General features: G+C 48.9%; 1 protein-coding gene across 2 annotated transcripts in view; it reads right to left on the bottom strand.

Moving 5' to 3' along the window:
- Positions 1 to 9,021, bottom strand: part of UXS1 (UDP-glucuronate decarboxylase 1) — a 95,767-nt gene extending 86,746 nt beyond the window's left edge. For both annotated transcript variants that reach the window (XM_019428482.2, XM_019428483.2), the window contains exon 1: positions 8,811 to 9,021. In XM_019428482.2, the coding sequence (XP_019284027.1) occupies positions 8,811 to 8,904 (94 nt within the window). In that variant the 5' untranslated portion in view covers positions 8,905 to 9,021. The remainder of the gene's footprint in view (positions 1 to 8,810) is intronic.
- Between the last annotated feature and the right edge of the window lie 4,484 nt (positions 9,022 to 13,505).

Below are 13,505 nucleotides of genomic sequence, written 5' to 3'. Positions count from 1 at the left end.
TGGCTGAAATACTTTAGTAAAAAGAAGTTGGTCGCAAACCAAAGCATGACCCTAACTTGTTTCAGCATTTTAAAAAAAATTATCACAAGTAGCTTCTGAACACAATACTCTAACTGCACATCCTCAGTAGGACATATTCTGAGGACAAAAAGAACTCCAAAGAAATCCTGAATTTCGCCAAGTTTGTTACTGGTAGTGGTACTGACATAGCAATTCTGAAACTGTTCTGTCTGTATGGTGGTAGAGAGCTGATGACTTTTTTACTGATGCTAGAAATGAGATTTTCACAGTGGGAAAAAGGAGACAGCAATATGGAATGGGGGAAGGTAAGGAAGATAAAGTGTGCATGCTTCCCGGCTCTGTTCCCTACAAGCCCTGGGAGCAAGGACACCTCAATGGCAATGTGCACAACCAGGGCCCAGGCTCTGATTCCTAAACAATATTCTCCAGTGAGAGAAAGCAGGGAGCCTTGGAGAAATGGCTAATTCCAGGACTGGAGCAGGGAAAGATGAGCCCAGAACATCTGGAGATCAAGGTAGTGCTCAAAGACTCTGAGTCCACAGTGGTTTTTTTTTTTTTAAACAGGAGGGGTGAATTGATTGGTGACCCCCCCAAAATATGTCCACATTCTAATCCCTAGAACCTTGACTATGACCTTACTTGGAAAAAGATGCTTTGCAGGTGTAATTAAGTATCTTGAGACCAAAAGATGACCCTAGATTATTCAGTTGGGCCCTAAATCCAGCACCATGTGTCCTCATAGGGGACCCAGGGGAGATGTGACAGCAAGAGGCGGCAACGTGACCACCCACAGAGGAAGATGGGAGGGATGCATCCACACGCCAAAACATCTGGAGCCTCAATGGAGACTTCGGAGGGAGAGGAGCCTTGTCAGCACCTCGATTTCAGACGTCTGGCCTCTGAACAGTAAGAGAATAAATTTCTCGTTTGAAAACCACCTTGTTTGTGGCAACATTACAACAGGCACAGGAAATTACTACAGAAAGTGAGAGAAGATAGAGGGAGGCAAGTTCTTTTCAGAAGAATGCAAGTTAATAAACTCAAGAAAAGCAGGGGCGCCTGGGTGGCTCAGTCAGTTAAGCATCCGACTCTGGCTCAGGTCAGATCTAACCTGACCTGACCTGCGTCGAGCCTCGCATCGGGCTCCTGCTCGGAGCCTGGAGCCTGCTTCAGATTCTGTGTGTGTTTCTTTCTCTGCCCCTCCCCCGCTTACGCGCGCTCTTCTCTCTCTCTCTCTCTCTCTCTCTCTCTCTCTCAAAAATAAACATTAAAAAATAAAATAAAAATAAACTCAAGAAAAGCAGCATTTTGGATTTCCCAGTGTGAAAAGTGATCTAGGCAAGGACTGCCAATGGGCACTGAATGCACTCGCTGGACGAGAAGCCACTCCTTCTCTGAGAACCACCTCTGGGACTTTCTACCAAGAAAAGGCACCTTGCACCTTTAATATGAAGTGCGGCGATGGCCAACCCTTCCAGGCATCAAACGTGTCATCAACAGTGGGGCAACCCTGATGGAAGGCAAATCATCAAGCACTATTATAAAAATGTTCAGCTGACTTTAATTATAAGGAAGCAATCAGACAAATCACATCGCAGAATGTGAGATGTTTTACAGGACAACTGGCTTTTTTTTAAAGGTACATGTTATTAAAAAAAAAAAAAATTAAAAAAAAAAAAAATTAGAGACGTAACAGCCAAATGCAACATATAAACCTTAACTGATCCTAGAGTTTAAAAAAAAAAGGTGGGGGAGGGTGGGGAGCACCTGGGTGGCTCAGTCTGTTAAGCATCCAGCTTCAGCTCAGGTCATGATCTCATGGTTTGTGGGTTTGAGCCCCGCGTCAGGCTCTGTGTTGACAGCTCAGAGCCTGGAGTCTGCTTCCGATTCTGTGTCTCCCTCTCTCTCTGCCTCCCCCCATCAAAAATGAATAAACATTAAGATTTTTTTTTTAAAGGCTATCAAAGACATTGATGGTACAACTGGGGGAAACTCAAACATGGCCTGTCCACTAGACAGTATTATTTATGTTAATTTTTAGAGTGTGTAATGGTGGTGACATTATACAGAAGATGCCTTTAGTTCTAGGGGATCTACGTGAAAGTATTTAAAGGTGGGGTAACTTTCAAATATTTCAACACAAAGATGTACACGTTAAAACAGAGAAAAAGAACAAATGTGGAAACAAAGAACAGCTGGTAAATCTAGGCAGAAGAGTATTTGCCTGTTTGCTGAATTAGTCTTTCATTAGGAATAAGAGAAAACAGGTGTGTAAATTATTAAACTAAAATGCTGAGGGCTCAAAACAACTTTGAGGTGCCCCTCCCAACCCCCAAGGAATGGATTCCCAGGGTCTCAAGGATCCTGGGAACCTGCACTTCACAAGCGCTGGCTGATCCTCATGCTCAGGTAAGTCTGGAACAAGCACCTGTACTATTTGCTTTGTCTTTCCCCCCCTTTCCTCCCTGGAGGCAGCTGGCATCAGGATGCTATCTCCCTGGCAGCAGGCTGGTGGATGTTTACCGAGTGAATTCGAGGGACGGTCCCTAGTCACGCGGGGCTGATCAGATTAAGGGCAAAGCTGTTCTAACGAAAGCCCGAATCAGACAAGTTTGCAGTCTGTTTCCACAAATGCAAAGCAAACACACATAAACCGCGCTTTTATATGGTTTTCAGTGTTTCATTTCGTAGCATTTCTCTTCAGTGGGGTGCAAGCGACAGGACTGAAGGGTGCCATGGCTGCAGCGTCATTACCACAAGATCCCTGATATGCCAAAACTTACATGAGGATGACAGGGTATCACAACTCTAGCTTTCAAGAGCTGAGGGTGAAAGTAATGGCTCCTGAAATCACTACAGCAGAAAGACTTCTTTTTCATTCTTGTTTAAGGTCTGGGCCTGGGGGGTGGGGGTGGGAAAAGGGGAACACAATGCAGCTAGAAGGCAAGAGGAGGATGAGGCAAAGTCAAGAGAACACCTGGGACAGACAGTGGGGAGGCCCAGCCGCACCCGGCAGAGTCAGGAATGGTCTTGCCTTGTGCCTCTGGAAATGGGGTGACAAGTCCACCGAGACAGGGGTTCTGGCTTTCAAATGTGTGCAAACAGCAGCATGACTGGCAGCTGTACTCCCCGCCCGGCAGCAGATGGGCAGTCCATTCTCTGGAAGGGGGTCTCAGACTGGGGAGCCCCAGGTCCACCTGGGACGATGATCACGGTACCGCTCAGACCTGAAGTCCTGTCCCCACGGGGGCTCCAGGATGCGGGCAGCCAGGCCTCCTCGTCCAGCAGACAGCTGGCAGAGCCTGGGCACCAGGGCTCAGAGGACAGACCTACAGCACTCTCTCAAATAGGAGTGGACAACCTAGGGCCACCAGAAGGCCAACGAAAGCCTCCAAGAAGAAAAGTGGGAAGGGACCAGGAGGGAAGAGATTCTTTAGTGAGAATGAAAAATAAACAAAACTACCATGAAAAGAATACAGCCATGAAATAAAGGCCACTGCTTTTGTTTGTTTCTGTTTTTTTTTTTAATCCAGAGGAAAAAAGAACTCATATTAATGAAAAATGATAGCAAAAATAATTTTTTTAAAAAATCATTAGAAGCTTTAAAATGTAAAGTAGGGGCACCTGGGTGGCTCAGTCGGTTAAGCAACCAACCGTGGCTCAGGTCATGATCTCATGGTCAGTGAGTTCGAGCCCTGTGTCTGTGCTGACAGCTCGGAGCCTGAAGTCTGCTTCGGATCCTGTGTCTCCCTCTCTCTGCCCTTCCCCCACTCATGCTCGCTCTCTCAAAAATAAATATTAAAAAAAAATTTTTTTTAAATATATAAAGCAGAAGTGTCTAGAAAGTAGAGCAAAACTTTTAACAAAATTTTTTTTTTAAACGTTTATTTATTTTTGGGACAGAGAGAGACAGAGCATGAACGGGGGAGGGGCAGAGAGAGAGAGGGAGACACAGAATCGGAAGCAGGCTCCAGGCTCTGAGCCATCAGCCCAGAGCCCGACGCGGAGCTCGAACTCACGGACCACGAGATCGTGACCTGAGCCGAAGTCGGACGCTCAACCGACTGAGCCACCCAGGCGCCCCGAGCAAAACTTTTAAAGAGTGGACAGGCCACCTGGGTGGCTCAGTTGGTTAAGTATCCGACTCTTGGTTTCAGTCATGATCTCACAGTTCATGAGTTGGAGCCCTGCATCAGGCTCTGCACTGTCAATGCAGAGCCTGCTTGGGATTCTCTCTCTCCCTCTCTCTCTGCTCCTCCTCCACTTGTACTCTCTCTCTCTCAAAATAAGTAAACTTAAAAAAAATTTTTTTTTAAAGGGAGAAAACAGGAAATAAAAGGACTAGAGCAGGTAATACTACATCAGCGTAATAAGATTCAGAGAGAGAAAACAGAGAATGAGGAGGTGAAACAAAGAATAATTTAAGAAAAACCCCGAACTGAAAAGTAAGAGTTTCTTGGGTTGCAAGGACCCAGAGGACCCAGTGCATGGGGCACAGGTGCTATGTGCACCTCCCACATCAGGGGACAGGTGCGTCAGGGCAGGCTCTGCTGAGCTGCAGCAATGAGCGAGCCCAGACCCTATGAGGCTTAAAAACGAAGATGTATTATTCAAGTTTGTGTCACTCTAAGGAAGGGGTGGGGGTAGGGGGGTGGGGGTAGGCTCTTCACTGAGCACCATCACCTTGAATGATGTCAGTTATCAACCCAGAGGGGAGGAAACATGTTTACAACTAATCGCTGGGCCCAGAACTGAAGCAGGGCACCCCCCTCGGCTCCTGGGCATGCTGACTGCATGAGGCCACCAAGCTCTGGGAGAGAGGAAAGGCCAGGCAGCAGAGAGCTGGAAACGTGTGGTCTACAATGACCCTTGTGAGCAAAAAGAAGATCCTGACACCTTCCAGAAAGAAAACACAAGCCCCACAAAAGGCACTGACCTGACACAACTGGTCTACGGTAGAAGCCAGAAAGTAATGCAATAATCCCTGAAGAGTTCTGAAGGAATCTTCGTCTAGAATTCTACATCATCAATCTACCAATTAAACGTGAAGACAAGACATTTATCACATGTCTCAAACTCCTCCAATGCACATTCAAGTGAAGTAAGTGCAAAATAAGCAAGAGGAAGTCAGGGAATAAGACATCTGTAATGGGCAGAGCAGGGCTGAAGGCTGTGGGGGCCATTCTTCAGGAAGGTGCCCCATCAAGAGGTCCTGATGCTTCTGAACATCTTAGGGCAACTGACAAAACATGTGGAATTGAATCAGAAATAGTAGACAGAGAGGGGGGGAAAAAAAAGAAAGAAAAAGAAAAAGCCATTTATTAACTCCAGCGAAAACAAAAGTCATGCACAACACAGCTCACTAACAAGAAGAATAGCATTTAGTCATACACATATACACTAAATGCTGATCTCAAAATTACACCACATCTACATGGGGGATGGTGAACACAGGGGAAGCAGGGAGGTAAGAAAATAATCAATCATCTTGCAAAGAATAAAGTCACTAGGTAATACCTACAAATGAAAAATCAACGAGCATATGATTCTATGGCACAAAGATAAACACCAAAAACAATCAGCTAAGGGAAGTGCTTGCCTCCCAGCAGGGGAAAATAGTGGCAGGGACTCTGTTTTGCCTAACAAACCCTGAAGACTCTATTTGACTTTTCAAACTATGTGCATGTTAAAGAAACACTAAAGGTAATTCCAGTTGAGCCTCTACCTGGGGAGCTACCTACCTAGTAGGTTGGCAAGATTTTCAATCAGACCTCTGAGCTCTTCAGTACTCCATGGGCTGAAACACTGAAGATAGAAACCCTGTTCTCAAGGACTGGGACTTTTACTGAGAAGAAAACACACGCATGGGAAAGACCTTTAGTGCAGTGCAAGGTGTCATGGGCTGACTCCCCTAGGCATGGTCCAGAAGAGTTCAGATGCACGAAGGGAGACTCCGGCCCAAGTAGGCAAAAAAACAGCCCTTTGAGAAAGATCCAAGTGCAATGAGAAAGACTGGCAGAACTTGAGAGAGGAGCAGACAGTGCACTTCCAGAAAGGGAATTGGCTAGCTGTGAGGCTGTGTTAAGTGGGAGTATGGACAGTTTTTTCAAAGAGATTTCACTCTTAACAGGGAGGGCAAGATTGTCGGTAAGACTCCCTGCTGACTTACATTCTCAGTATCCTTGGACACCACCTATCAGGAGCCCTGTAACGTTTTTCCGGCAGTGTCTCAGATGTACCATCCCTGCTCATTAGTAACACTGCTCCACCCTGTTCTTGAGCCCCTCATAAGTAAAATCAGATTTTATAAGCTGGCACCAGGCCTCTCCCAAGCCGGCCAGCTCTTGGCCCCTGTCTGGTCAGCCTCATCACTGTACCATTTTCATGCTCCAAAAACACTATCTTTCTTTGCATTCCTACAGCCCTTGGCTGCCACAGGACCTCTGCACATGCTGGTCCTCCTGGAACACATTCCCCCCTAAGCCTCCCTATTCCACACATCATTCAATTCTCAGCTCAAGCCTCAATTCTCACGGAAACAAATGTCCCTGATCACCCTAATTCAGGAGTCCCATGCATGATCTTTCATGCATTCCTTTCCTTTATACCAGTTTGTAATTCAGCCTTCATCGAGGTGGTTATCTCATTCTTGGCCACCTTACCTTCTAGACCAGTGGTCCCCTGACCATAGCAACAACTTCCCAGGTGACGCTATTAGAAATACACAACCCAGACCTACTCAATCAAAACCCTGAGGTGGGAGGCAAAAATCTGTGTTTTGAAAACCCTCCAGGTGATTCTGATATACTCCCCAGTTTGAGAACCACTGCTCTAGGCACCAAGATGGCACTTCCTCAGTGTCCCCCAGCACCATGCACAGTAACAGCCAAGGGAAAAGACTTGGCAGGATTTCCTGGTTGAATGAATGCTGAAAAACTTCCCAGGGCTCCCTAAATCTCCCTTTATTAATTCTAATCACGATGGAGCACCTGGGTGCCTCAGTTGGTTGAGCGTCTGACTTCAGCTCAGGTCATGATCTAATGGTTCATGAGGTCAAGCCCTGCATGGGGCTCTATGCTGACAGCTCCAGCTCAGAGCCTGGAGCCTGCTTCAGATTCTGTGTCTCCTTCTCTCTCTCTGCCCCTCCCCCACTCACATTCTGTCTCTCTCTCTCTCTCTCTCAAAAATAAAACATCAAAAAAAATTTAATTCTAAACACCTCTGTCCAACCTAGATCAACAATGAACCGTCTGCAGACCTGGGTTCTACCCCCAGCTCCCTGGCCTTTCTAGGTTCAAAACTTGGCTCTCTATAGCTTGTCATCTGTATAATCATCCATAAATGTTCCTAATTCCTCTTGGTCTAAATTTTCCCACCTCTAAAATGGGAATGACCATAGTATTTCCCAAGATTGTTGAGCTAATTAAATAAGCCAATGAGACTCATGCCTGCACACATATGTAAACACTCAGCAAATTTAGGTGCTATTATTATTTCATAACAATAATTATGCAATTTTAAGTGATCTTTCCCCTGGGTCTCAGCTTTCTTGCTCAAGATTGACCACATTCACTTAAGAGCTCTTTCTCCCTTTCAAACTACTCCCATCTAACACCCAACCCGGCATGAAACTCTGCCTAGGATCCAAAAGCCCTGCTTGAGGTTTCTCTGCTCCACCTCCTGGAACAGCTGGGCTGTGCTGGACAATCTGGGTCTTAATAACACATGTCCTCCTAGAGCTCAACTGAAGTCACTTTCCCAAGTCCCCTCTCATCTCGGGAACCAGATCTTGGTAATTCAACCAGTTAGCAGGTTGTTTCATTTAAGAGCATGTCTGTGTGGTGACTAGGATTCAAAGGGAGCTTACACTGTAAGCTATTTCTAGTCCAACTGTGGTCTTTGGTAACGTATTAATAGCAACAATTATAATATATGCTCATCGAAAAGATCTTAACATAAAAGGGCGGGGGGGGGGGGGGTTCTGCCTCTTAGAAAACACAGGGTCCACCACCTGCCTGCGAAGTGCCCCTCCTGCCCTGTCTCAGGCAGAGGCCGGGAGTCAGGATAGACAGGAGGACCTTACATAGCAAAGCACCGCCCCGGGTCTCCGGGAGCTGCGCCTCCCCACTGGGCCGATCCGCCGCGCCCCGGGGACCCTGCGCGCCCGGACATCTGGGCGCGGCCGAGGGCCGGCGGGGATCAGCAACACTTGGCTCCCCAATAGTTAAATGCTGAGTAATTTTCCTGCGGAGCAAACAGTCGGAGCGGGGGCTCTGCCAACGGCAACAGTATTTTTATCCTACTTAACCAACACGGCGGCGCGGCCACGACTGTCCCCAGGGTGTCCCCGCGCGGCATGCTCGGGAATCGCCTGCCGGACCCTCGCCGGCTGTCGGGACGACGTGGACGGGAGTCCCACGCGTCGGGGCGGGGGTACTGGGACACCGGGCTGGGGCCTCGGCTGGCGCCTCAGCCGTGCCGGGCCCGGCAGTCCCAGAGCTCCGGGGCAAGGAACCTCCGCCGGACTGCCAGGTCTCGGCGCCGGGGCCTAAGCGCTCGAGGGTTTGCGCCTAAGTTGGCCAGCTGCTTTGCCGCAAGAGCGGAGAAGGGGAAACGGGTCCTCGCAGCCCCCGAAAAGGAGTGAAAGCAGGGAGCTTAGGTCCCGCCCGGTACGCGGCGGGAGACCGGGCAGCAGGGCCACCCTGCCCACAGCCCCCCGACCCCCGGCCCCGCTGCCGCGGCGTCCGGGAATGAATGGGGCTCCCCGCCGGCCGCGGGCGCGAACTCACAGGCTACGTAGGCGAGCAGCGCGATGCCCAACAGCAGCTTCATCCTCCTGCGGTTGACGGCAGACACGAGGCGCAACAGCGCCTTGCTCACCATACCCGGGAGCCGCGCCGGTCCAGGGCCCTTGCCGCGCGGGGGCCCGCCTGCTGCACAATGCGCGGCGGCGGGGACGGCGGCGGCGGCAGCGGCGGCAGCAGCAGCGGCGGCGGCCGGGGAGAGCCCCGCCTCCTGCCTCCGGCCCGCGCGGTCCCGCCCCCGCGTGCCGGGTTTCCTGCTGGCGGGGCCACCGCGCATGCGCCACTCCGCCCTCGCCCCGCCTCCTCCCTCGCCCTCCCAACGCGCAGCCCCTCCGCCTGCTCTGCCCGCAGGCGCAATTGCGCCTCTGCTCAGTTTTCGAAGAATGTGGCCGCGAACCGAAGGCGGGGCGGGCGCGGCGCATGCGCGTACCGGCGTGTTTTCCCCCTGCCGGAGCGCTGCTGGCGCGCTGTACCGAAGAGGTACGTCCCCGACCCGAGGGCGGGACCGCGGTCGCCAGTTTCCGAACCCGGCCCAGGGGGTGGCAAGCTGTGGGCATTCATATGTGGCGATCAAAAGAAATATTTATGCTAAATTTGGCCATGTCTTTGAAGTTCTTTGAACGCCTCTTTCAGAAAGTTGACTAATTCTGTGGACTGTTGACTTCGTTAGGAGCAGCAGCGAAAATTATTAATCCTCTAAACTATGCTAAAGTGAAAACCCGATGCCTTTTTTCTCTGCTGTGATCGACTGGGATGTCTTTTTTCTTAAAATATTTTGTTATTATTGTGAAAACGTAATGCTGGTGATATAGAATTAGGACAAACCGGGAAAAGGAAAGGGTGAAGCCGCGCTTTGTCTCTGCCTGGAGAAAAACGTGTCATCACATGTGTTTCATTCCAAGCTTTTTGTTGAGTGTATATACTGTAAAGTAGTTATGGAAGTGAATTGCTGTGGTGTACCGATTGCGTGTGTGGTGGCTGAATGTATTTATTCCGTAGGCATTTATTGAATGCCTGCTGCAAACAAGGAGGTGTGTCAGAGGATACATGGACACCAGAAGCTCGTCATTGGAGCCACAGAAAGCTGGTCCCAGTAGAAAAGAAAAGATGGTACACATAGATCTGCGATGCCAAGTCAAGTGAGACCCCAGAAAATGTTGGGGTACTGGCTAAAAGTGCTGATCAGCCACAGAGAGAAGTCAGAGGAGCCAGCGGCATCCCTGGAGTGCCAGGCCATTTTGCCAAAATCAAACACTTTGTGTTAGCTTTATTAGAAGCCTCCAAGAAAAATAAACAAGTAGCAATAAATCAAAGCAGCAATATGTTAGAGCCTTAAACTACACAGCCCGAATGCTGTGATTGTATGATTCTAAATACAACCTCCCCCCAAACCTGGTCTCCCCAGTAACTTGCTGAGAATCACTGAATGGGAGGAAACATGCTGAGGGGTTTTGCCCTAGGAAGAGCCACCCTCCAATCATGCCTCCCGCAAACGGTGTGGCCTACTTTCAAGAAGCCCCATCCCAGTATCTGAAGTATCAAAGGAGGCTGCCAAGTGACATTTCCTTCGCTTCCTTTGGAGGCAGAGACAGCCCTGCCTTGGGAGCCAGAAGCCTAGGTTCCCACAGTGGCAGGGTTTCCAGAGCCCAGCTGTGAGCCTGAAACAAACCACTTTTTGCCTGTGAGGCTTAGTTTACCTCTCATTAACATTTTGGGTTTGGGTTAGTTCTATAATTGTTGCACAAAAGTGCCTAGAGCAGGTAGAGCTTTGGGCTTTTCTGATTCTAATATTTTTAGATTAAAGGTGAGGAGCAGAGATGTGAGAAAAGATTTTTGTTGACACTTGTCCTACTGGGAAAATCAGATTGAAGCTGTAAGCAGATTTCAAGCATATTCGGTTATCGGCAGGATGTCGTTGATAGGTATCTATCAATTCAGACGGGACAGAAATTGTGAAATACATGCTATTTCTGTACAACAGTATGTAATTGCATTCCTAGTCGAGCGTCTCTTCTGCCACCACGCACCAATGCCAATGCTCCATTGCTCCTGCCCCACTGGAGTAAATACATGGAAATGCCATCAGCAGCTGTAGGTAAAATTCTGCTGCTGTCGTTATTACCACCAAGAAGGCTGTTAGTGGCCCAGGATCCCGATTTCCAGCTCCACCAAAGCCAGAATTGGGGCGTAGGCAGTAGTACACATTGTGCCCAGTGGAGGTGGGAAGGCACAGGGGGAAGGGGATGCCAAAGAGGCCCTCCAAGCTCATCAGGGAAACTGCGGGCTTAGGCCTGTCATTCCCTGTGCTCCTCTTCTCTGTTTTCTCTGGTCTTTTTCCAACTGGCTCACCTCCACTTCCTCCAACAGGTCCGGGCTCACGTCCCTAACCCCTACCCCGTCCTTGCTATCAGTTACTTCATTCTTTCAATGGATATGTTAACAAGAATATTTTTGAGCAATTACTAGTTACAAGGGGTGATTAAAAACTGAATCATAATATGGCTCTTCTCCTAGAGTGCTAAAAATCCTAAGAAGTGTAGGAAACTGCACTTAATAAAGCTTCTACCACGTGCCAGGGACTGTTACGCAGGATGTTTTGACATGTTGCCTCATGTAATTTTTTTTTAAATGTCTATTTATTTTTGAGAGACAGAGACGGTGTGTGCATGCACCACTGGTGGAGGAGCAGAGAGAAAGAGACAGAGAGAGAGCGAGAGAGAGCGAATTCCAAGCAGGCTCTGTGCTGTCAGCACAGAGCCCGCCGTGGGGCTTGAACTCATGAACTCTGAGATCATGACCTGAGCTGAAATCAAGAGTCAGAGGCTCAGCCGGCTGAGCCAACCAGGCACTCTGCTTCTTTTAACAGCTCTGTGGTATAGGGTCGCTGCTGCTGCTGCTGCTGTGTTTGATAGAGGAGGGACTGAAACCCCCGGGGCTGGGATTTTAGCTCGAGCCTTTGCGCTACTTAAGGATGCTTTTCTGCAGGAGGGTGAAGAGGTGTGCAGAAACAACTGTAGTTCATGGTAGAAAGCGGTGAGTGCTGTGGGACAGACTCCATGGATGGCTAAGGAATTTCACAAGACAGAGACACTGCTTTCGGGTACTGTGGTACACGCTCACCAAAGCGGAGTGGCCGCACCTCCAGTGGGAGCATTTATACCATGGAAATGAGCAGTCGCTCTGAATCAGGGCTTCTTTTTCTTTTTCTTTTTCTTTTTTTTTTTTCCTTTTAACCCACACACTTCGGCTTCCAGGTGAGAATAGTGAGAGGAACATTTGGCAGAACAGGAGCTATGTGAGCAGAATTTGAAAGCATGGGGAAGTTTTTACTCACACACGTTGGGCAGGGGTTTCCCTCAGGAAATAGCAAGGGCAGGGACACTGGGGAAGGAAAGGATACCATAGGGCGTAGTGGGGATGCTTGTTTGGCTGGAGGAGCAGGGATTGCGAGGAGAAGGTATACATGTTGGAAAGGAAAGATTCTGGAAGGCCTTGAGGGTTGGTACAAACCAAGAGTCAGTCCGGTCCTGGTCAAGGGTCACTTTCTTTGCTAGCTACTTACCAGTTGCCTCAGTCTCCATCTGTGCTTGTTCTGCTGGGGCTGGGAGTCCATACACTGCATAATCCAGCTGCTGGTAGGTCCTGCCAGTGGGAGGCCCCGGTGGGAGACCAGCAGGACAAAGAGACATCTGCTTCTGGCTCTTCCAATATGGCCATGGCTAGCGGTTGCCGGACGTTGCTAGCATTTGCTAGCGAAGGTGGGTGATTCCGGACCCCAGCCATCCCGAGCCAGGCAACATCTTGTCAGAGAATCAAGGCCTCTCTTCTGGGCTGCTCCAGGGCTGACCACCCATGGGTATTCACTGCTTCTCATCTCTGGGTATCACTCCATTCTTTCTTGTTCTTTCAGAATTCCTCTCCTTTGTCTTCTTAGGCCTTCCAACAGCTTTGTAACCGATCTGCTGCATTAAAGTCCTTATGTTTGAAATACTTACAGTAGTTTTCTTGACTAAACCTTGGCTGATACATCTTCTGGTAAGATATTTGAGAAAGAAGAGTCTCAGCTTTACTCTGGAGTTGCCTGTCATGAAGCTTCTCCTCCATGCCACTCCAGCTGTGTCACAGGTCACTGCTGTTTTCCTTCACTGGAGTCCCTCCATAAAGGACATTACGTCCATGGATCTCAGAAGAGGGACAAATGGGAGGTAGGTCTCTGTACTCAATCTCTGTTTCCTGCCCCAGTGTCACATCAGAATGAATGAGTGTACTGTACCTTCCATCAGGTGTGGGGACACAGGAGGGTTTAATATGCCAGCCACCTAAATAGTCTGAAATTGTATATCTAATATTCCCATTCCTATGAGTCTGTAAAAAAATTTTTTTAATGTTTATTCATTTTTGAGAGGCAGAGAGAGAGTGTGAGAAGGGGAGGGATAGAGAGAGAGGGAGACACAGAATCTGAAGCAGGCTCCAGGCTCTGAGCTGTCAGCACAGAGCCCAACGTGGGGCTCGAACCCATGAACCATGAGATCATGACCTGAGCCGAAGTCAGCTGCTCAACCAACTAAGCCACCCAGGCCCCCCCCTCCATGAGTCTTTTTTTTTTTTTTTTAAGTATATTTATTTATTTTGTGAGAGAGAGAGAGAGAGAGAGAGCACAGGCAGGGGAGGTCCAGTGAG

Source organism: Panthera pardus, unplaced genomic scaffold, assembly GCF_024362965.1.
Source record: "Panthera pardus isolate Hobbes unplaced genomic scaffold, ASM2436296v1 HiC_scaffold_25, whole genome shotgun sequence".
Taxonomy (NCBI): Eukaryota; Metazoa; Chordata; class Mammalia; order Carnivora; family Felidae; genus Panthera; species Panthera pardus.
The sequence above is the reverse complement of the archived record's forward strand: the minus strand, read 5'-3'. Positions and strand labels throughout refer to the sequence as shown.